Source organism: Lutra lutra, chromosome 3, assembly GCF_902655055.1.
Source record: "Lutra lutra chromosome 3, mLutLut1.2, whole genome shotgun sequence".
NCBI lineage: Eukaryota > Metazoa > Chordata > Mammalia > Carnivora > Mustelidae > Lutra > Lutra lutra.
The window spans coordinates 112,333,501-112,357,522 of NC_062280.1; the positions used below are offsets into that span (position 1 = coordinate 112,333,501).

Here is a 24,022-nt window from a genome sequence, read left to right on the forward strand (position 1 = left end):
ACTGGAACTCCTACCACGGCCCAGCCACTCGGTAAGAGGCCTTTCTGATCAGCTGCTGGCGAGCCCCAGACCATGACCACGGCCAGTCCCCTCCCAACGGTGGCCGTGGGCCTCAGCAGCATCAGAGCTCTATCCATTCAGCACGCGGTTAGTGGGGCCTCTTGGCTTTTGTGCCAAGCTCACACGCAGACCACTGAGAGCAGCAGGGGGACTCTGGGTGTCCAGAGGGGCCTGCTCCCAGGGGCTCAGGGAATGCGGGACAACTAAGGTGGTTACAAGGGATGAGCAGGAGTCGGTGGGCAGGAAGGCCTGGAGGCAGAGAGGCAGGATTTCCACTGCCTGCCGAGGGTTATGTAGGGGGAGAGCCCCAGACACTCTGGTGTCACAATTTCACACTTGTCACACACTATGTCACACGTTTTCACACTATGTCTGCCTTTGCAATAAAATAAAAGGGGAGCCTTTCTGATTATGGGACAGAGGACAGGTGCACAGGCCCTGCCACACCTCGGTGTTAGCCCAGGGCGGGGACGTAGAGATGGTTCAGCAGCCCAACGGCCAGCAGTCCAGAAAGCCTCATCAGGGCCACCTCTTCTCAGCACGTCCTCACCCCAGCCAGAGGGCAGTGGAGCCCACGTGTCCCCAAAGGGACCGTGCAGGGCAGGGCAGAGACGAGCAGCCGGTGGCAGAAACAAACCTCCTTCTGAGAGCATCCACACTCCCACCTCACTGAGCCTGGGCCATGACCCAGCGCCAGCAGCCCCTCTCTGAGCAGCGGAGGAGGCCCACCAGGGCTCAGGGGGAGCTTCGGAGGAAGGAGGTGCCCCTCTCCCAGCCTCTGTGCTTTGACCTTTCTCACAGCCCAGAGCATCCCACTCCCACAGCCAGCATGGGGCGTCCTGCCAAACCCTCACCTCTCCTCCTCCCAGCCAGCAAATGGCCCCTGGGACAAGACTGTGTCTCTGCACAGCCATGCTTACATGACCACCAACCCCAGAAGAACAAGAAAGCCCCTGGGGGCCAGGCTGGTTTGAACTAGGAGCAATTGATCACTTACTTCTCACCGAGCCCCGAGCAAAGCACATTATAGTCACCAAGCGCCCCCTCCTATAGTTGAGTGTCTTCACCTCCGTGTGACAGATGGCAAGGGAATACAGATCAGTCAGGTCACACAGCCTAAGGTCTTATAGATGGGAGTAAGCTCTGAGCTTCTCTGCTGCTCCTGGCCCCCAAAACTTGAGGAAGGGCACCCCATAGGCCTCACCGGGCACAAGCCACTCCAGCCCAGCAGATACAGTGTAGGTGAGCATGTCCGCAGGCCCTCACCCCCTGGGCTGATGGTGGGTAGCCCTGCCTGGAGCCCTGAACTCAGGACAGTCCCCTCCCGGGGGCTCTAAGCCCTCCTTCCTCCAGAGAGGGACTGAGTTCTCCTGCACTGAGGGGACACACACTCACATCTGAATGGCACGGCACAGGGCAGGAATAAGTGCTTTCTAGAACCCAAGGCTAGAGAGAAGGACCAAGTCCAGGGGCCTAGGAGGAAAACCCCAGGGAGGCAGGTCCCATGTTCCCAATCAGCCCTGGTCCCCAGGCTCTGGGCCAGAAAGAAAGGCAGGGGGCCCCTCCAGCATCTACGGCACACCTTGTCATGGCTGCTACAGCCGGCATCTCACACAGCCAAAGAAGATGGGGACCCACCCACACCTTAACCCAGTGTCCCCAGAACCCCAACCCACACACATACACAGTGGGGAGAGGCCTCATCCGGCTCCCCTCCAAGGACCCACCACCCAGCTGCTGAGACCCCGCCAGACGTTCACCTTCCTCATCTCCTCCTGGTGCCTGCCCAGTGGCTGCCTCTGTGGGGGCTGGTGGAGAAGTGAGCTGTACCCCGGGGGCTGGGCGTCACCACTTCACTGCTTCCTCCCAGGAGAGCTTGCGGTCCGGGGTGGGGGGGGGGACCACAGCAACAGGATGCACGTCCTCGCACCTCACACAGAGGCTCCCAAACAGGCAGGACACACAGACCGACACACAGAGGGGCAGGTAGGTATAAGGCCAGATTTTCCCACAGAGCACTCAGCACACACAGCCGGGCCCTATTCTGAGGAAGACACCCCAAGAGGGGAAAAGCCACAGCTGCCCCCTCCCCAGGCAAACATGCCAGTTTGGCATACTCTGCCCCCTCTCCCCAAGGGGCCTCTGGGTTTCTGGCTCACTCCCTGTCACCCCAGGGCTTTCTCTCTGTGGTCAGCTCTGGCTGCCTCCTTCTGCACCACCTCTGCCACACACAGCAGGGGTGGGCCAGGCAAGGCTGGGGAGCTCTGTGGCCCCACAGAACCAGCCCCCTGTTCCTCCTGCTCCTCTGCTGCAGGGGCCCTCAACCCACGTGACAGACTCTGACACTAGTGGTGTGAGCTTGTGGCCATGCTCCTCTGAGACCCTCTGGCAACCCAGGATCTGGGCAGGACCCCAGCAGCACCCACAAGAGAGCACAGGAGAGGAAGAAGGTAGGTCCCCAAGCCAAACACTTTGCATATGCCTCGCTGACACACTGCAGATGACTCCAGAATGAGCCATTTCTCCAAGGAGCCCTGGCTGTCTTTAGGGGCAGGTGTGTTCATTGCTATTGGGTATCCTTGCTCCTGAGTATCTCATTTAATCTTGAGGCCATTTCCTGAGCTACATATTCTTTCCCCAAACTTTAGAGATAAGAAAAGTAAGGCTGAGACATTAAGTAATAAGGCCACATGGCTAAGAAGAAGCAAAGCCAGGACTCTGTGGCTTTTCAGTGGCCGTGAACAAGTGTGCCAAAGTAGCCTTGTGCCTGGCCAAGGCTAGAGCCAGGGCTCCTGACTCCTGGGTCCTTTCTCCTGGGCACAAGGAAGTAGCTGCATCTTCCCTTCTAGCATCCAGCCCCAGCAAAGTCTGCCCCCTCCTTCCAGAGAGCCCCATGAACTCACTCACGGAGCAGTCAGTCAGCTTTGCCTTCAGAGCAAGCAGCTGTGCTTCCCCCAAAGGCTGAGGGTCTCCCAGTGACCAGTTTGCCACTGAGCAGCCCCAGGCCTGCTGCTGTGCCTTTGGGGTGTGCCACGGAGCGGGGGGAGAATGAGGGGCCTGACCTCTCTGGGAAGGAGTCTAGCCCCACTCCAGCCCCGCTTCGACCAGCAGTAGGGAGAAATCACTGAGGCTCCTGCCTGGGAGCAGAGCCCAGGGTCTCAGAAAGCAAATCCCTGGCCAGTAAAACTCCTTAGCCCTCCGGCAGCCCCAGGCTGGCCACACATCAGGCTTTCCCTTACTACTTCCCAGAGGCTCAGAGACTTTTGAAGAAAGATAAATGTTGAAACACGAGCCTTGGGCAAGAGCCAGGAGCAGGATTCCATCCCCGGGAGAATGCTCCCCAGCACCGAGGCCCCCCACGCAGCACCCGGCTGCACACTCGCAGGCTCCCATGCACGGGCAGCAGGCACACCTACTACCCTCGTGTTCACGTGCTGATGCTCACCCACGTGTCTGCGCACACACGCTCACACATACTTCCTGATGGGGCCCCTCAGTCGCCCCCAGGCACAGCAGGAAGGCAGCGGGAACCACAAGGAGGCCACAGAGCCAGGAAAGAAGCAGAGGAGAGACCAGGAGATGCTGTGTAAGAAGAAGCCAAAATGAGGAAGGAGAAATGGAGAGAAAACCAGAGAAAGGGAAACCAGCAGGAGCCCAGAGAGCACAAGAGCTGGGCTCTAGGCCAGGGAAGGGCCCAGCAGCTCTAGGGAGGTGGGTCTCAGTGAGGAGAGAGACACTCCAGACACCAGATCCCTCTCCCCACCCCAAACACACACACACACACACACACACACACTCAAGCACACACACACATTTCTGCCCCCAAAAGACAAGCCTGGCCAAGGGGCCCTAGTCCCTTCTCTTGGTCTCACTGCACCCCCATCCTAGGACCTCCATTTCCCTAGGCTGGCTGCAAAGTGGTGGCAAGGGAGGCTGGTTCTGGGGACTAGAATCTGGCATTCTGCCTTCCTCCCAGGGGAAAAGAGATGCCAGCCCACCTCCCACTCCGGAGGGGTCCCCTCACCATCAGATCCCAGCCCAGCGGGGCTCCCCACAGGCTCCAGCTCTGGGCACTGCAACGGCCCTCCCCCTGAGCTCCACAAAGATCACACTACTAGGCGTCACCCCAGCAAGCCGGGTCTAAGGACCCACCTTGAGGGAGGCCCATCACCTCTGACACTTGCTTTCACTGGGCTTACCGGACATCCTGAGGTGGGAACTGTCATCTCATTTTACAGATGAAGGAACTGAGGCTCAGAGAGGTCACTTAGCTGATAAGTGGCAGAGCCAGGCCCCAGACCCAATGGACTCCAAAGCCCAAATTCAACTTGTAATTCTCCAGTGAGGACTGCACAGACGCCCAACAGTCACAGGCAGCACACTTAGGGTTTACTACAAAAGATTCATCTTGCTGCTACTCCATCTTGATGCATTCCAAAGATTTAACTGGCAAAGAAAGCACTTTTGAAGGAGCACCTGGATGGCTCAGTTGGTTAAGCATCTGACTCTTGATTTTGGCTTAAATCCTGATCTCAGGGTTGTGAGATCAAGCTCTGCACTGGGCCAGGCGTTGACCCTGCTCAGTGTTTTCTCTCTCCTATTCCCTCTGTCCCAACTCTCACCCTTTATTTAAAAAAAAAAAAAAAAAAAAAAAAACTTTTGTGACACACCCAACACAGATAGACAGATTGTGTAGCAGAATGCAAAGTTTGCAAAGATTTTTGCCATGAAATACAAAACTAGAAAAACAGTTCCAGGTTCCCACTAGCCCACTGAGGTTGGGCTGGGCTGGGCTGGGCACACCCCTGCCCCTCCCCCAACCCAGGAAGCTCCTCCCCTCATCTCCGCTTGGTGATCTGTTTTTTTTTTTTTAACAAGTCCTCGTGTTCTGGAAGTCACTGTTCCCTGACACCAGTCTACAAAGAGTGACTGGCCTTGCTTGGGAGATGGTCACTCTAAAATTACCTCCTTCCTCTTTTAGTGATTTTCCCTTTCCTTTACAAAATACTGGTGAGAGTGAAGAGTGATGTTTGGTTCTCTCTTTTACATTCCTAACTGAATATATAAACACTTTGCCCTCACGAATATCAGCCCCACCACAATGCCTTGAAATGTGACTGGTTGGTGAAAAGCCAGAGTGCAGAGAGCTCCGTGGCCCATGTCAGTTGTCTTTCCATCAATCCTTCTGTCCCAGGGCTGGAAGCCTAACCCCTGAGACAGGTGGGGGGCTGGGGTCTGCTCTTCCTCCATACCCACCTCTCCGGATGGAAGGGAAGGCTCCCTCTCCAGGTGCCTGCAGCCGAAAGCCACCCCCTCCCCTCTCTCCTGGGAGGGGAAATTCCAGCCTGTTCAGCAGATAAGCCTATGGCCAGTGGCCAGGGTAGGGCCACCCAGAGCCCAGGGGAAGCTAGGGTGCAATGGGGCGGGGGAGACAGGAACAGCCCACAACAGAGCACAGGGGAGCAGAGGCAGCAGGGGCCCACATCAGGATGGGGACGGAGTTAAGGAGAGCCCAGAGGGCCCAGCTGAGCTGGGGTAGTTGAGGTGGAAGACATAAAACAGCAACAGTCACCCATCCAAAGGTGTCTAAAAGGCTTACAGGAGTTCCCCACATCTGTGAGAAGAGGGAGGTGTTCCACTGATGAGGAGACTGGGGCTCAAAGCCCGGGATCTCAGGGCGAAGTTAGGCGAAAGGAAGTTTAGGCTAAAAGAAACACTGGAGCCCCAAGGGAGTGCTGGAGGGGCCCTGGCTGGGGACGGGCTCCCCTCCCCTCAGGGACCACCCACCAGGTTGAGTCCATCCCTAGTCAATAGCAGAATCAGGCTTCCACGTGAATAGTTCTTCTGGAAGGGCCAGAACCAACCAGATGGAGGCAGGCCACCCTCCTCCACAATCAGAAACCACCCAACTGTCCAGACCTCCCCAAAGAGCCCTCCACTCCTCCCATCCATACTCCAGGGGGAGAAAGGAACTTTTTACCAACTTTCCAGGAAGGCTCAAGCTGCTCTCTTCTCAGGAGCTCCCACTGGATTTTGACCCTCACATACAGCCCTCGGTGAGCAGTCCCTATTCCTGGACTCCAGGATGTGGCCTCCTGGGCTGGGAGAGCTGTGGTGGGGGCTCATCTTGGACACCCTCCCCCAGCCTCCCTGGCTCTGTTCTGCAGGGAGCAAAGCAAGATCCCTGAGCCAACACTTGAGAGAAGGCATGACTGGTGATAATACAAGTCTCTAAACAAAAACACAACAGTGCACAGAAAGAGTGAGGCAAGGGAGGTGCTGTTCTTAGGAAGTAGCTCAGGGAAGTGACAGTTGAGACCTGATGAAGGAGACAGAGCCGGCCAAACAGAGTACAAACAAGTGCAAAGGCCCTGAGGTGGGAAGAGCAAGGTCAGTGCAAAGGGAACTAAGAGGGTGGGTGAAGGAGGAAGAAGTCCTAAAATGCCATGCTGAGCTGAGCTGAGCTGAGCTGAGCTGAGCACTCCACACAATTTACCTATCAATCTCCCGGAATCCTCACAAGGGAATAGTAGTAGGATCCCCCACTTTGCCTCAGAAGAAACTGAGGCACAGCTTTAAAATCTCCCCAGGGTCACAGAGCTAGTCAGCAGGGTGGCAGGAATCCAAACCCCAAGCCTGCTTCCAGAGGCCATGTATTCTCACCACTGCACAAACCATCTTAGCAGCCAGGGCCAGACCACAGGGCCTTAGCTGGGGGCCTCTGCTTTGAAGCTCTGCATGGAAATAGGAAGCCCTGGGGACCTCTACTCTGACCCACGGTGCTAGAACACTAAGGCTGCTGTTGGGGACAGACCCAAGAGCAGGGTGAAGCAGGGAGCCCATTTAAAAGGTGTCCTCGGGGCGCCTGGGTGGCTCAGTGGGTTAAAGCCTCTGCCTTCGGCTCGGGTCATGATCCCAGGGTCCTGGGATCGAGCCCCACATCGGGCTCTCTGCTCGGCAGGGAGCCTGCTTCCTCCTCTCTCTCTCTGCCTGCCTCTCTGCCTACTTGTGATCTGTCTGTCAAATAAATAAATAAATCTTTTTAAAAATAAATAATTAAAAAGTAAAATAAAAGGTGTCCTCAATGACTCAGATGGAGCCAAAGGCAGGAAATGCCAGGTTTGGCAAAGGCAGGAAATATGAGCAGTGGCTGAATATGGGATGACAGAGAGAAGTGAAGGAGACTCCAGAGTCTGAGCAACACAGGGAAGGAGGAGTCATTACCGAAGTATAGGGACATGGTGAGTCTGAGGTGCCCAGAGATGTCGGGGAGGGCAGGGCAGTGGGGACACAACAGCCAGGACCCAAGGGCAGCTAGGGCAGAACCCACCATCGGGCTCCTGAACCCCCATTCCCTGTCCACTTCCGCCCTCAGTCACTCCTGTTCTGGGACATCCAGCCCAGAGTGTCTAGTCTGGACAGCTGCAGGGGAAGGGGAGAGAGGGAGGAACATCTCCCGCTCAGAACTTCTTCTGGTATGAGAAGCCCCACAGCAGAAGATTCAGGGAGCAGGCCCAGGCTGTGCAACCCTGGGCAGGGAGTACCCCTTTCTGAGCCCTGAGTTTCATCAGTAAACACGGAGCAAGACAAGGGAGGATTAAGTTTGGCTGAGTAGATAAGAGGGCCCAGCCCAAAGTGGTAGCTGATTTCCTTTCTATTCCTTCACCGTAACTTGACCTGGGATTCCTTATACCCAAGCCAGAAAGTTCAAGCAGCCTCTCCCACCTAGTCCCCACCCTACCCCACCCTCTCACCCACCCCCTCCACACATGCCTTCCATGGTGCCTGCCACCAAGCGCACCTGCTCCCCATGACTCACCCAGGCTTAAGCACGACACTCCTGGTGGACGGCAAACACTAATCCACCCCACCTCCCCACAGCAGCCTCCTCCACCCCACAGCTCAGCAGAGGCCCTGCAAGCCACCCCCTTACCCTGCCCCTCTTTGGCAATCAGAGGGCAAAATGGTAGATCCTGTGGAAACTAAACATCAGCTATGAGCAGTGGCAGCCCCCACTAGCAGCCCTAATGCGCCTGACATTCCTGGCATGGAGCCTGGGAGACAGCCCACTCTACAAAGAGGTCCAGAGAAGGCCCACAGCCACCCCATCTGAGTGACACAGGGCCTCCTGTCATGCTGCTGAAGAGGGCGGGAACGACCCCACCCTTGGCCCAACACCCCATACCACCTGTTGAGAGATGTCAGCACAACCACCCCCAGAGCCATCACCCACCCATCTGTCCCCTCCATGCAAGTGTGAGTGCTATTCTCAGCCCCAGGCTCCAGGACTTGGGCCATAGATGGAGGGGGGCATCTGGCCCTCCAGTGCACCGCCTCCCACAGACCCCTCATCAGCTGCTGCCTTAGCTCAGTGGGGGAACAGCCTGCGTGCAAGAGCAACCAAGCATGGGCCCAGCCCACAGCTCAGCAGAATACAAACCCAGAGCGGGGGAAGAGAGGGTGAAGTACCCACATGGACTGGAGCCAAGAAAGTTCAGCCCTGGGTACCCACAAGCTCCACAAGGAGACCCTGCTTCCTCATGATGCCAGCCCATGTTGGCCTTTCACATCACCTCTTCCAGGCAGGCTTCCCTGACTCCACCCCAGCCACAGGGACTCACTTGCCCCTCCAGATGGCCTGAGCCCTTCGCATATTTCTGTTTCTATCAGAGAAGCTCGACCTAAATATGCAAACAGGTCATTCATTTATTTCACCAACTGGAATCCTCCACGTCCACATCTGTGAAATTGTAACTATTAAACAGTACTTAATGGAGATAAGATACGTGATATTTTTTCCAAACACATTATTGCTACTATTTTGGCTCTTGTTGTTATTTTTGTTATTCAAAGGAGCAATGCCCACGATCACTTTTAAATAACTCATACCCAGTCCGGCCCACCAAAGTGCAGACAACTTCCACTTGGCCCAGGATTCAGTGGGGAGGGGGAGACTCAGCCCGGCCCCTGTGCTCACTCCCAGGCCTTCATCGGCCCAAAAGCTGTGCTTGAGACTTCCCTGCCTCAGCCCTGGACTGTCCACAAATCCCCAGTACCTGTGAGAGCACCACAGGGACCCCCAACTTCACAGATGGGGAATCAGTGGGTGAGGACTGGCTCGTTCAGTGCTCCCCAGCAGACAAGGACTAGTTCCACGGCATTTCAATAGAGGAGGCAGGGGGGAATTTGGGAAGGAACCTGAGGGGAAGGGGTGTTTGACCACTTGGTAAACCGGTAATCCGGTAATCCGGTGGAGAGTGAAGGCTGGGGTCAGGGAAGCAAGAGGGACTACCAATGGACTGGGGGACGTCACATGGCTGTCCCTGCCCCTGGGAAATGGAATGAATATTCAGGGGCTTTTGCAGGCTTCCTTCTGCTGATCCTGCATCCTGTTTTTCTGTGCTTCTGGGGGGAGGTTAGAAAAATAGGGTGGGCAATGGGCAGGCTGAACGGGGAGGCACCATCCCCCCAAGCCCCAGCAGACACAGGAGGTCAGTGCACAGGAGCAGAGCCCTGGCGGCCTCCCTGTTGCTAGGGACAGCTGGGGGGATGATGTGGGGCCCACCAGAGGCCTGGGCACGTCATCACTTTCCAGGTCTCAGAGTCCTACCTCTGAAATCAAAGGAGGGAAGTAAGGACCAAGTGAGCATGAAAGGCCTGTCCATCTCAGCTTCCCAGGGCTCATGCAGACCGCCAGCCCTGGAGTCCCTGTCTAACCAACTAGGGAGGGACCCCAGGATCTGGCCCACATCCCTCCACTCAACACATCTAGGCTCCCACCAAGGTTCCAGAAGGGCTGAGACAGTGAGGACAGGGAGGTGCGGCAGAAACCCACACACACACACAAAACCATAGCCAACACCAGAACATCCTCTGTGCCTGTTAGAGAGGGGTTCATGCCCACCTCCCCTTCCTCCCCTGGGGCTCTCCTTACCAGAAGAAACACAATTAAACACGGAGGGTAAGTTGAACAGCCAGACAGAGTTATAAATCCTTTAAAAAAAAAAAATGTTTTTAAATCATGGGAATGTGCCCAAGGAGGCACGCAGGGAAGATCCGAGTAGAGCAAGGCCTAGGGATGGACACCCAATCCCAGATTCTGAAGGTCGGCCCCTGGCCTTCCCCTGCTACAGTTCTGGACACTTCTGGATCAACTAAACGCTGGAAAGGATTCTGTTGCCTACAGGGAGAGGAAATCAGAGTGGGAGAACTGAAAGAGTGGGAAATAAAGGGGGGGGTCCATGTTGTCCCCCGGCATCCCACCCCTCCCCTCATGAGGCCATCTCCAGGCAATGCCTTCTTCCTTCCTTCCTCCTTGGAGGCCTCGGACCCACCATTCCAAGCTGGGCTGGACTTCTGCACCACCAATGGGCCAGGATGGCCCAACAAGACACACACAAAATGCCAAGGCACAGTCGAACACCCACACCCACCCAAGGCACCTCAGCACCCCCACCCCAGAATAGAGCTGGGTCCACGAGCTGGCATCCCAACTTTCAGTGTCCTTGGTGTGAAATGGAGACACCATTCTCCCATTTAATCCTCACAAATAGGAAAACCAAGGCTCAGAGGGGATAAGTAACTTGCCCAAGGTCAAGGGCTTGAGAGGAGCAGAGCTGAGATATGAACCCGAGCCTCTCACCTTGCCACAATATATGAGGTACTATGCAAAACATTCACCATTGCTTCTGCACTGGAGCCTCACACTCCAACTCACTTAACATTAGGTGTCTACTATGTGCAGGTGCCAGGGTCACAGACCCACCATGGGACCAGCCTCCACCCTCAAAGACTCTGGATCTAGTGGGGAGGATGGTTACCCCATTCTACAGAGAAGCAAACCAAAGCAGGAAGGATTAAGTAGCTAGACCAAGTCCTAGATAAAACAAGGAGACCAGGAGCTAGAATCCCAGGACTCAGGGTGCGCTGAAAGCACTTGACTGCCTGGAGGCTTCTCTCTCTACCGCATTGCTCAGGAGCAGCACTGCACTGGCTGCAGAATGTGTTGGCGGCCTCCCCAGCTCTCCTAGGGTGCACAACGTCCAGGGTGACCTGTGAGTGCAGCCGCACAAAGCAGGGATGCAGGCACTGGATGCTGTCCTGCTGCTGACCGTGGGTTTCCCACAGTGCGGACTCAGCTCTCCCTCCAGGTAGCTTTTGCAGTGCCCTGGGCCAGAGGTGCCAGGATCAGACGCCCCTCCCCCCACACCCACGGCCCCCGGTCCACCAGATCCAGACAGAGCCTCCCCAGCGTCCTCAGGAAGGGCCCAGGACCCCGCCTTGGTCGTGGCCTCCTCCAGACCCACAGTCCACTCAACCAGGAGGGCTAAGTAGTCAACTTGGGGAAGGTGGTGACATTCTAGCTGAGCCAAGTCCACTGCCCGAACAGACTGCTAAACTGTCCTGTTAGGTGCGGAGGGGATGCAAATAAATAACACACTAGCTTAGTTTCTATTTCAGAAAAATAACAGTTATTTGTGTCCTGTCCCAAGTTTAGTAAATGTATCCAACTAATTGTGGATTTTGTTTCTCATTTTGAATCAGGACTCAGCTCACACCCTAGCCATTAGCTCATTCTTAAGTGTTCCCTGCCCCAGGATCCCCCAACTCTTTCTTCATGGGAGGTATGAGCTATGGGGCCTGTGCTCAGCTCTTTCTCTACCTCTGCCAGCTCTGTCCAAATCTGACCCTCTAGGGTCCCTAGATTCCTGGGGGCAGCCGGGTTCCCACCTCCCTCATGGAGTGGGTTGGTGGACACCTGGCTATGAGGGAACCCCAGACTAAGGGAAGGGCTTGCTCTGCAGCTTCAACTTCTCCTCTGATGTGACAGGCTCCTGGGGCAACCAAGAATCGGCTTCCCCACCACACACAAACACACACACACACACACACACACAGGGCACAGGCATGAGCATTTATCTGCACTTTAGTAGTCTCCCCCTGGGGGAGCCTGACTGATCTGACTGGCTCAGTAGCTAGAGCTCTTGACCTCAGGGGTCGTGAGTTCAAGACCCTTAGGTGTGGAGATCATTTAAAAAAAAAAAGTCTCTCCCCACCCCTGGATTCAGGGATGAGGGTGGCAGCACCTGGGAAAGGCCAACCTAGAGCCAAGTCTGATAGCAGGAAGGGAGGAAATTCCAGAGTTTCCCTGAGCCTCGGTGCTCTCAACTGCCAAATGGAACCATAATCCAGTCCTGCCTACCTCATAGGTCAGCAAGACAATGAATCAAATGAAAAAAAGGTGGGTGGGAGGGTTCTGCATAAATTACACAATGCCACAAGGATAAAAAGACTTTGTCACCCTCCCACCCGCAACCCTCTGGAGCCAGCTGGACCCAGCACAGACACAGCTCTGCCTCCAGCAGCATTCACCTTATCTCACTAAGAAGAGGATCTCATGCTTCTCAAATTCCCAGATGGGCACACTGAGGTTTGGGGGCCGAACTAGGGTTCAAGCCAGGTCTCTAAAGCCTGTGCTCTTCTGTTGCACATAGGCTCCCTGAGTGGAATGATGGGAGACCCCTCACCTCTGTCCCCCTGCTCCACATGCCTCATCTGGTCCCTGGAAGCACAGCCCACCTGGAACCCTGTGTCCTTCCCTGACCTCATTCAATGGGGCTCTGGCTCAGGGGCCTCTGACTTCCCTCCTCGAGAAGATAACACCACGACCTCCCCGTTCAGCTTTTTCAACCAGCACAGGAAAAAAGAGGGAAAAAATGTATACCGCAGTTCAACTTCAAGAATCCTCTCATAAGCAAAACAAATAGTTCAACACACAAAAGCCAGAATGGTCCCTACCTGTGGGTTCACAGGGGCTTCCCCAAACCTCCCCAGGAAAAAAACCCATGTGCCGGTGCCCACCAGGGACCAGGCATTGTCACATCACTTCCTTTTGTTCCCAGGTACAGAGGAGGAAATGGGGGCGCAACTTGCTCTGGACTTCAGAGGAGCCAAGTTGTCACCGGGGCCACACTCCACCTTCTCTGTTAGCGTCTGTCTTCCTCCCATACACACCTCTTAACCACGGATCAATCTGTCCTCTGACCCTGCCCAGCTGCGAGTGTTCCGGGGCCCTGGGTTAGCATTTGCATCTACCCATCACCTGTATCTGCCCTGGAGATAGTGAACATGTCCTGGCAGAGTGGATATTATCCCAGAGCAGAGAAATAGGGCACCATGGCAGATGGGAAGTGGGAAGTGGGGGTCCCCTTGAGGGGCCTCTCCCGGCCCAGGTCTCCTGTGCCAGGTCTGTCCCTGGTGCCCAGTGGCGGGCCCAGGCTTGTCCAGTCCTCAGGCACGTTGGTGACAGTCCTGGGGAGATGCTGAGCTGACCAAAGGGTCCAAAGAAAGTAGCAGCAGCTGTTGGAAAAGGGGCCAGTCTGACAAAGGCTCTGCTGTCACCTGATACCCCCATCCAGCCCCACGGCCTCCGATGGCTCCTCCAGCCACAGGCCTGAATGGAAACCCCAATGAGCCAGAGCTGCCCCCAAGCCTCCTTCCGTGCATTACTAACATTACTGTTCCTGTTGTCCACTCCTCTCCCAGCAGTCTGCACTTAGAGCCAGAGGCCCTCACCTGCTGGCATGACCCCTCCTTCCCTGAGGATGCTCCTCCTCTGATGACCCTCCCCTGCTCTGACCCAGGAGCTGGGGGACCCCCACATGGCCATCTCACAAGTGGCCTGGCTATGAAGGGCAGAGCACACAGGGTACCTGGAAGAGGGGTGAACTGATGCACTGAGGGCCTCTCCCAGCTGTTAGGCTCTCCAAACTTAGCAGTGTCACCCCCCCAGTGCCACCTTGGGACCCCAAAACAAAGAAGCAGGTGCACATGTGGGGTGGGGAGTATAGGATGTTATGTCTTTCTAGCAAGCCTGGGGAACAGACATCACCCAGACCTGTGATCTCAGCCCTGACAGGGTAGACTCCAGGATGGTAGCCCGACCCCAGACCCCCTTGTGCCTTCCTGGGCACAGCCAGATCCTAACCTGGCCAAGCCTAAGGACATTCCGTCAGGACTCAGGACTCACCCCCTCACCCCAGGGCTCCTCCTTTTCCTCAGAAAGCCGGGGGTTTCCTCGGCCCTGGACGGTGAGACACGGGGTTCTCGGCTAAGCCCAGACTGGAAAACAGACAAATAGACAAATGGCTCAGGCAGCACATGAGGAAGGAAGGTGAGCAGGCTGAGGGACATAGGGGTCCCTCCTGGCCCTCCGGGGCCTGTTCTCCCCCGACCTATCCTTTCAGTCTCGGGCCTCACTAGACCACCCTCACTCACACACATTCCAGCCACCCCAGACAGGCTACCAGAAACATCCCTGCCCACCCCACAACCCACCCTTTTCTGCCTTTCAAATCCAGCTCAGGGTTTGAAAGTGCCTCCTCCAGGGAGACTTCCTGATAGCCTAGGCTGGAGGAGAAGCACTTCAGGGACCAGCACCCTTGCTTTGATCTCTCCCTACTGCTGTGATGGGCCCTGGGAGCTCCTTGAGGTCAGGGGCAGGTTCTCTCTTGGTACCCCAAGCACCTCAGCATCCTGGCCCACAGTGGGCAAGCCACAAACAGGGGAATGACAGAATAAATAAGGTCACCACAACCTGAGGGAACTAATTCAATGTAAGCTGAAGCATCTAAAACAAGGAGCCAGCAGGGATGTCCCTACAAAGGTGCCCTGGGAGCTCCAGACAGGGAGGCCTGCAGGGGCCCGGGAGGCCCTGAAGCCCTGGCCTGGCACCAGCCGGTACGAGTCCCTCCCTGCAGCCATGTGGTGGCGGGTGCTGGCAACGGCCCACTCACTCCCCAGCCCATGGGGCTCAGCCCAGAGCCACTGCAGCCCTCGCACTGCATCTCTCCACCCTTCTGCAGAGGCAGCGGTGGGGGGCTGGCCCATGGCCCCAGGCTTGCGCACCGCATGTGAAGCACAAGTGCCCAACCCCAGGGCACCCCAGCTCTCTATTCCCTGAGGCCACTGTCTGCAGCCAGGCTCCAACTCCCCCTCTTGGCGTATGCTGGGGCTCCAATCCTACCCCATCGGCTGGGCAGCAGGGCTGAAAAGGAGGTCCAGAAAGCGGAGGGAAGAAGACCTGCAGACAGTCCAGCGGAAATGGGCCTGAGGGCAGCAGCTCACTGGCCCTAACAGTGAAGTCATGGGTTCAGCAAACCATACAGACCCCCAGGTCAGCGATCCCTGGCATTTCTGTCACCCAAAAGCTGTTCCCAGTTGGAAGAAGGCTCTGGCAGAGAGAGGGGTTAGGCCAAGCCCTCTCTGGCATCTGGCCTAGAGCCAGGCAGGGCTCCTCAGCAGGGCCCCAGCCCACTCTTGAGGACCTCAGTTTCTGGGACCAAATGCTGCAGCCCCTGTCTCAGGGAAGCTCCACCAGAGTCCTAGGCCATTTTACTGTGGGAGACTGCACTCTGCAGTGATGCCTAGTCCCTCAGAAGGTGACTGTGGCAAGGGGGAGGTGCCCCAGCCATCCGACTCTAAGTCCTGAGCTCTAACTATGGCCTCTTCTGCTCCCTAAAGTCCTGAAGTCCTACAGCCCCAGCTGCCCTCCCCCACCCACCCCGCACCCTGAAAACCCAGGGGATCTCCCAGGCCTCTGCCAGCCCTGCCTGAAGAGTCCGTGCATCCTTGCGAGCACACACCCAGTGCACTGAGCTGGGAGAGGCCACGGCCACTGCAGGAGGCAGGACCCACCCTCAGGAAGCAGATACTCTAGGGGGCTGGTCCCAGGCTACCAAGGCCCAGACTCAAGCCTGAACCCAGGAGAGCTGCCTTCCCACGCCACACAGCCAGTCTGCAGCGGCGGGCAGCAAGCTCCCCAGGGGCAGTGGGTCCCAGACTTTTAGATTCCACTCCATGAAAAGACTTGAGAGAGAGAGAAAAAGAGAGAGAGAGTGAGTGAGAGAGAGAGAGAGAGAGTGTGTGTGTGTGTGTGTGTGTGTTTGGTGTCTGTGTATGTGTGGTCAATCGCATGACTATTTCTTCCCCAAGAACATTAAGAAATAACTAGTACTAACATTATTTCATAAAAGAAACACTGTTGCAACAACTTAAACAAGAGTAGACAGACTCTCTTAATAAAGGGGGTTTGTTTATACTAAATGAATTGGATGCAACTTTTATGTTTGGGAAAACACATATACTCACATACACACCACATTTCCTCCTTTGTCCTCATTTTCTTGCAGAAACTCTTGCATTAGACTGCATCAGGAAACCTCAGGCCATCCCCTCACCCCAGAGCCCACCACACATCCCAAAAGGATAGAGGTCACACACAGGTGAGAATCTAGTGGGGGACAAGGGCCCTCAAACCTCCTTTAATGGGGGAAGAAGACCCCTCCTTTAATTTGGGGACCCAAATCTATCAAATGATCCCCCTCATAGGCAAGGACTTCTTGGTCAGGAGGGGTCAAGAAAGGTCACTAGAAATTCCCATCTCATTTGCATGGTTCCACCAGAGATGTGGTAAGCCAGATAGTTGACCAGGAGAGCCCATGGCCAAGTCACACCACTGCTCAGCCTCAGTTTCTTCATCTGCTCAATGGGAGTCATCACGACCTCACCTGGCTGAGTCGGGATAAGAATTTTTACCAAGCAGGTATAGAATAAACCATGGCTGTTATTGCTAAGTTAATATTTGACAAAGGCTTCCCTTAGAGCAAGAATGTGCCTTTCATTTTTCAACTGCCCAACCCTGACCCCTATCAGCCCTCAGCACAGAGCCAGCTCTGCTGCTCAGTCCACAAATGGGTGGCCTCCTTGGGAGATGGCAGCCTCTTTGGGGAGGCCCCAGAAACCCCAGGTACCAGCCAGTTCCCACGAGAGGGCTCCTTCCATGGCATGGGGAACGATGAGCCCTGCCCTTTGCTTCTGACCACCAAATCTGCACAGCATGCTGCATGGCATTTGTCCCCTACAGCAGGTGAAGAAGCAGGCTCAGAGAGGTGAACCAGACTTGCCCAAAGGCAGGAAGGCCTGGGGAGCAATGCAAACTCAGTTTTCTAAAAAGTCTTACAAGTGCCTGCCCCCAAGTCTGGGCCAAATTCAGTGCCTCCCTCTTCCTCTTTCAGGGCCCCCCTGCTCTCCATCCTCCAATCCTACATCCAGAGCCCCTGCCCAGGCTCCTCCGAAACTGTCCAGGCCTGTCCTCTGTCAGTGCCCTGCTGAGTTGTTTTAACATTGGGATCCTTTTCTTTGTACCTTTAATCCGAAAAGGAGACTTGCCAAAGAGGCTCCAGAAAAACACAACATACCAGGGTGACATCCAACAGAAAGCCCTCTTCCCCCAGGTGCCCTCTTACCTGGAGACCAGAAGCTTCCACTCAGCCTCTCTCTAGCTGATCCTATGAACTGCGTGAGCACCCACGTTCACAACCCCACCTGAGCCCTCAGCAGGGGCACTACGGATGCTCAGGAAAAGTTGCACCCATTAATCAGACTCCCCCGAGAAAAAGTGAAGGGCCACCTCCTGCTTCACTAGCTGCCAGCATTTCCCCCCACCCCACCCTCACCCCCACCCTCGCTCCCTGATGGGTCAGTTCCCTGAGGGTAGGGTGTGGTTTTGTTCAGTCCTATACCCTCTGTCCCTAGAAGAAGGCCCAGAACCTAGAGGGTGCTCAATGTTCATTTCATGAGTAGAAGAATGAATAAGCAACCCCCATCACTCTACTGACTGCCAAAGTGAAAAAGCCCAGAGTGAGGGGAGGGGGGGACTTACTTGGAGCCACCGAGTTTATGTGTAAGATGAGTTAAGATTCACTCCAAAACTGTCCGATTCCCTCCCCTGCTCTAGGCTGCCCCTCTATGCGCACACGTGTACGCACACGCACACGTACATACACACACACACACACCACCGCCGCCACCACTACCCTGGCACTGGAGCATCATAAGCCCTGATCAGCTAGGGCTCAGCAGGGATTAGCTGTCTATAGAGGCCTGAAATGGACACTCACAGGGGCAGGGTTGGGAAGCAGGACTAGGCAGGGATGGCAGGCTCCTGGGTGGCTTCATCATACGGCCCTGCCCCACAGAGCAGGCATCTAGGGAGCACTTGCCATGTGCTGGGCCCTGTCCAAGGCTTTACTCTCCAAAACCAGTATGTACAGAGGAACCATTATTGCCCCAGTTTATACATGAAGGTCCTGCCACTTGCCCATAGACAGGGAACTGAGGACTGCCTGCCCGCCTGCCAAGCCCACGCATGTCTGTCTCTCCGACGTGCCCTTGTACTCTCTTCTCGTGGTGAGAAAGAGGCCTAATGCTGAGGGTAGGCCCCAGGGATCCTAGAACCTGATGCAAACAGAACCAGGCAAAGCCTGGCCTTGGGTTAAAGCAGCAGGGAGGGAAAGAAGCATTCTCTTCATATTGTCCAAGTCACACAGCTTGTAAGGGACAAGTTGGATCAAGACTGCCTACTCCAGAGGCAGGGACCTGGTTGGCTGCCAGAAATCAGAGGTGGAAAGGGGGCCCCTGATGGGGTCATCTGCGAAGAAGAGAGAAGAGTTCAAACCTCAGCTTCTCTGAGAATCCAAGAGATACAAAGATTTACCCACAAGACTTGATCAAATATGGCCTAAATCTACCACCCAGCCACCCCTCACCACTCCCAACCGTGCCCCTTTTCTTCAAAGGAACTAATGGCCTCCTGTGTTCACTCTCATCCTGCACCTTGGCCCACATGGACCCTTCCGAAACACCTTCTCCATGTCCCATGCAGCACAGGAAGCACACCCTTCTCTGCATGCCTCTGGGCAAAACAGCCTTGGCCTCCCTCTGAGTCCAGGCATGAGCCAGCAGACTCTCCTAGGTGGGGACTCAGCTCCCCCCTGGGCCCCAGCCCAGCCAGGGCACACTGGAGCTCGGGAAAGTCTAGAGGCCATGTTTCCACCCTCTCCATGCCCACATTCCCCAGCCAAATGTCTCCCGAGTCCCCACAGACACCCTACCAGAGATGATGGCTAGCTCAGAAGCCTTCCCTCAGCGAGCAAGGTGAAAGACCTACACCGATAACTCAGATTCAGGGAGAAATTGCTCTGAGGGAAGAGGTCAGAGGGAAGAGACACAGAGCAGGGAGGTAGAGAGAGGTGGAGGAAAAGGTTACACTGGGTGGGGTGTGGGCAGAGAAAGAGGGGCAAGAAGAGTCCTCAGATACCCAGGGACAGAGAGAGGAAAGATGTGGAAAGAGAAATGCAGAATATGGGGGGAGCACAGGCCCTCCCCCAGACCCGGATGAGCCCCTTTCCAGGGCACCTGCTCTTCTGTGCCATGTGGCTCCTCTTATGGCTGCCGTGAGGGTAAGGATTGGTTGTACAGGCCTGGCCCCATCGGCTACTTTGTTAGGAGACCTTGACCAGCAGACGAGCATAGTGCCATCATGGCCATGTGTCAGGGTCCTATAAATAACTGCCATTGCGCCTTCCCTCTGCTGAGCATCTACTCCAACTCGCCAGCCCTGGGCCCTGCCCCCTCCCAGCTGGGCCTCCCCACTCGCACCAGGCTTGGGCCTGCCATGAGGGAGAGAAAGAGTGCATACTCCCACCCCTGCCAGAGCCTTCTTCCTTTGCTCATCATCAGCCCAGCTCTGGCCCCCCTCTGTGAGGACTCCTAAGCAATGGGCCTCAGGGGCAGGACCCAGCAGGCCAGAATCCACCCCCACCACAGCTGTCCCTTCTCCCCAATCTGCCCCTCCCCCAAGGGGCCCAGGCAGCCAACCTCTAATCCTCTGTCATCTGACCCAGGCTCCACCCTACATTGGCTCTGCCCAGTCACCCTACTGAGGCCCAAAAATGGACAAAGTCATTCACAGAGGGTCCAACAAGCCAAATGTAATAGGAAGATGACCTCATGACGCCCAAGCTAAAGGCCCACGCTCTGCACCCCAGCACTCTGGGGGCAGCCAGGGGCTAGCAGGCGAGAAGTGCGGTGCATACTCAGACCCTGGTGACCCTTCCAATACACTCTTATGTCTCCTCAGGGCCAGAGGCTGTGGGACCTTTCGACAGTAAGCTCCACAGCAATCAGAGCCTCACACATCCCACTCTGCACTGCACCCAGGGCTCTGCCCAGGACCAGGCACACACCACATGTCCAAGGCAGGATTTGCTGAAGGAAGGAAAGCAGAGGAGCACACAGCACAAATCAGCCCACCCACAGGCCTGCATCAGGGCTCCCCAGCCAAGCCCCCAAATGCTCTTTTGTTTGTCCATAAACAGTCACTCTGCACCTGCTGGGGTCAGGTAAATGCCTGGATACACACACAGATCTGCCCTCCCCTCAGGGGGAGCACCCAGACCAGTGATGCAGGGTCAGGGTAGGATGAGATGGTAATGCCAAGCTAAGACCCATGGAGAGACATACTCAGCGGGGGACACAGGAGAGCTGGCCCCATGGGCACCAGAGGGCAAACTTTCCTTGACCCCATTGTCACCCTCTGAGTCCTGGTGGATATTTGGGCTGAGAGGGGAAACTGGGAAAGAAGAAAAAAAGAGATAAGGCCCTCCTACCTATGGGGATATTATCCAGGCCCCACACCAAAGCTACTGCTTGTCCCTGGTCAGGAAATGCCCTCCTATGGCAACGCAACTGGAACTGTCCCTATTACTCATTGGTTTGCCTGAGACGAGGCAGGGGCAGGGGTGCCTGTGAGACCACTGGCAATGTGAGTTAGACGGGGTCCTGAACACCACCAAAAGACGCTGGGGAGTTGACCCATGCTGCAACAAGCTCTGAACCACAAGAGGGCAAAGGGGAGAGGCTGGTGTGCATTGAGGCCTCGGGCTTCCCCAGAAGGGGGTACTGCAGCAGGGCCAACAAAGGAGGGGACTGAAAGAAGGCTACTCTCTGGCTTCTGAGAATAGGGGAGGGTTTCCTAACCAGTGCGCGGTGCCAGAGGGGAAGACAACAGCAGTACCACTAAACAACTCCAGTCCCCTGCAGCTCAGGCTTGCGAAGGGCCAGCCTTTGGCCAAGGCCAGGCCAGCATCCATGGCCGATCAGCTGTCAGCCAACTGTCCATGCCACAGACCAGGAGCTAAAGAGAGAGCAGTGGCAGCAGCTCAGTGGGGTCAGTGATGACATATTGCCACTTACAAGGAGGGGACAAATCTCATGGCTACTGCCCCTGAAATTAGCGAAAGATGCTGCCGCAGAGACAAGACAACCAGGGCAAAGGGGACACCAAAAGAGCAAAGGGGAGCCAGAGCAGAGTAGGACATCAGTGGAGTGGGGGCGGGGAACTTGTCTCACCTAACCAGCTACCCATTCATCTTCCTTAGCCCCTAAGGAGCAGGAAGTCGGCTTAGCCCAGAGCTGCCAGCTCCAGGCACCTAGATGGATTACCCGGTCCTGGGCAGGAGGAGGATGGGGGGAGGAAGCAAGGGCAGCAGCATCTGCCCCTCTCCACCACCACCAGAGCTTATTGAAGTCTACCCAGCCCCCAGCCAGTATCTGCGGTGCTCTAATCCCTCCTCCCGCCTGGGGCAGGAGGTGGGGGAGGAGGGTCGGTGGGTAGGGTATACAGCTGCCGGGGCAGGCCAGATCTGGAGCTTGGCTGATGGCCCTAACCTCCATGCACACCACCCATCTCCTTAGCCTGGGACTACAAGGATGAGCCGCGGGACTCGAAGGGAGGCGCTGAGGAAGCTCTAACCGACCCCCCCCCACCATCACGTGACTGCATCCTTAGGGAGCCCGAAGGTCTCCGCTGCAAAAGTCATTGTTTATAAACAGCCACAGACTGGTTGAAGGAGGCCGGCCTGTCCTCGGGTTCCCACTCTTGCCTGAGTGTCGGGTGGGAGAGACTCCGCTGGGGGGCACTGGGGGACCACCCTGACTGGAGCACAGAATCTGAAATCCTAGATTTCAGAGTCCCAGTCGGCAGGGGAAGTGGCGTCAGCAGCTGGCGTGATCCAATTCAATGAACCAGAGGTGGCTTGGGATAGAAAGCTGAACAGGCGCGGACCCCCGCCCCCCAATACTGCATTTCCTGCACTGTCAGGGTGCCACGGAAAGCCCAGGCTCCATCCCCTTCGCCTGCTGCCAGTTGCTGTGGACACTGAGGGGTCGGGTTTCCTGCGGCGCCCCCCACGCCCCCGGTGTGGCCCCAGCTCCTTCGGGCCAGCTCCCCACCCAGGTGGTGGGCTCCCGGAGCCGAAGCCACCACCCCCTTCCCAGCCGCGGGAAACGCAAAGCCGGGGCTCGGAGGAGGGCACCTCCCGGAGGGGCGCGCAGTGCTGTGCTCCCCGGGGACCCGGCCGCAGCGTCCAGGCCTCCGGCACTTCTCAGGAAAGGAAACCTGATCCCTCCTTCAGCCCGCGGGGACTGAAGGTGGAGAGGCGGGTAGGGAGGAGGAACGGCGGGCGCAGGAAGCGCCCAGAGGCCTGGAGCTAGACCGCTGGCACCCGAGGGCTGAGGGACAGCCTCAGGATTCCCGGAGCAGAGCGGCCCTGGGACACAAGGGGCAGGCTCCCTCCCCCTAGCAAGGGCCCAGCCCGCGTGGCCCGCGCAGGGCTGGGGGACTAGGGGCGCCACCTCGCCTCCCAACCGCCCGGCCCTCGGCCTCCAGGGCAGGATTTACTGGACCTCGCGCCCGAAGAAGAGCGTGGGCCGCCTCTTCTCCGCGGACAGGCGGAGAATATACAAAGCTGGGGGTGGGGAGAGCGGGGGGTGAGGAGGAGGGGGTGAGAGGACAGCTGCGCCCTCTTCTGCCCCCGCTGGGGGTGGAGAGACAGAAGACGCGGACGGGAGAGGCGCCCAGAACGTCGGGGGCCGCAGCCTATGGAGCCCCGAAGGCCCTCGGCAGCGGTCGTCCGGAGGTGACAGCGCCCGATCCCGGGTGAGGACCAGCCCCTGCGGGGGGAGGGACGGGAAGGGAGGCACAGGTGGCTTGGACCGCGCGGAGGCCGGGGATCGGGCTCGCTCACCTTCTCTTGCGCGCGCGTGAGCTTCTTCTGCACGTTGCTGGCGATCTTCCCTGCCGTCACCCCCTTGCTGCCCATCTCAGCCATCGCGGCTCAGGCCTGGCCCGGTGGCGGGCGCCGATCTCCCAGCCCCCAGCCCCTAGCCGCGCGTCCGGCCCCGGCTCCGGCTCCACGCTGCGCGCTAGACAGCCGAGCCGACTGACGGAGGCGGAGCGTGCGCCCGGCGAGCGAACGAGGGGGCGAGCGACGCGGGGACCCAGGGAGGGACGGACCGAGGGAGGGACAGGGAGGAGGGGCCGGGCCTCGGACGGCGGTCAGCGCCCCCCGCCCGCCCCCTCTGGACTAGACTCTGCCTTTTAAAGGGCCATTGCGGGCCCCGGAACGCTTGGCTAAGAAGGAGGGAGCGGTGCGCGCGGATGCCGGGAGCTGCGGCGAGTGGGACTCCCGGGACACTCCTATGACACCGCCCCGGGGCGGAGACTAAGATGCCGGTCCTCCCCAGAGAGGAGGCCACTTTGAGACCAGTGCGTTCCAAGACCAGGGTTTAAGAGCTACGATTGGTGCATGTCCCTGGAATCAGAGAAACGCCGGCTGCGAGCGCGCGGCAGAAAGCCGCTCTCCTGCCTGGGGCTGGGCTCTGGCCTCACGCCGGACGTTCCGCCTCCTCCTGGCCTATAGACTCACCGGTTTCCACCTGGGTTCTCTGGGACAACTTCACATCTCTATCCCTGGCACCTAGTTCCATGCCAACCAGGATCTCCATCTTAGCATTTGCTGAGAGTTATTATTATTACTACTACTACTATTTAACATTACTAAGCGCTTACTGTGTGCCTGACACTCAGCTAAGTGCCTCCACGACAGCCCTAAGAGGTGGGTGCTATTATCATTCCCCTTTTACAAATGAGGCACATGGGGCACCTGGGTGGCTCAGTGGGTTAAGCCTCTCCCTCCTGGGATGAAGCCCGCCTCGCTCAGCTGGGAGCCTGCTTCCTCCTCTCTCTCTGCCTACTTGTGATCTCTCTCTCTCTCTCTCT

General features: G+C 56.9%; 1 protein-coding gene across 22 annotated transcripts in view; it reads right to left on the bottom strand.

Moving 5' to 3' along the window:
- Positions 1–23,408, bottom strand: part of BIN1 (bridging integrator 1) — a 55,486-nt gene extending 32,078 nt beyond the window's left edge. For 4 of the 22 annotated variants that reach the window (XM_047722697.1, XM_047722696.1, XM_047722689.1 and 1 more), the window contains exon 1: positions 22,989–23,404. In XM_047722697.1, coding sequence (XP_047578653.1) covers positions 22,989–23,072 — 84 coding nt within the window. In that variant the 5' untranslated portion in view covers positions 23,073–23,404. Of the gene's footprint in view, positions 1–22,988 lie in introns of all 22 variants that reach the window. The other 18 variants (XM_047722688.1, XM_047722703.1, XM_047722693.1 and 15 more) reach the window with 12 other exon arrangements.
- Positions 23,409–24,022: the final 614 nt, after the last annotated feature.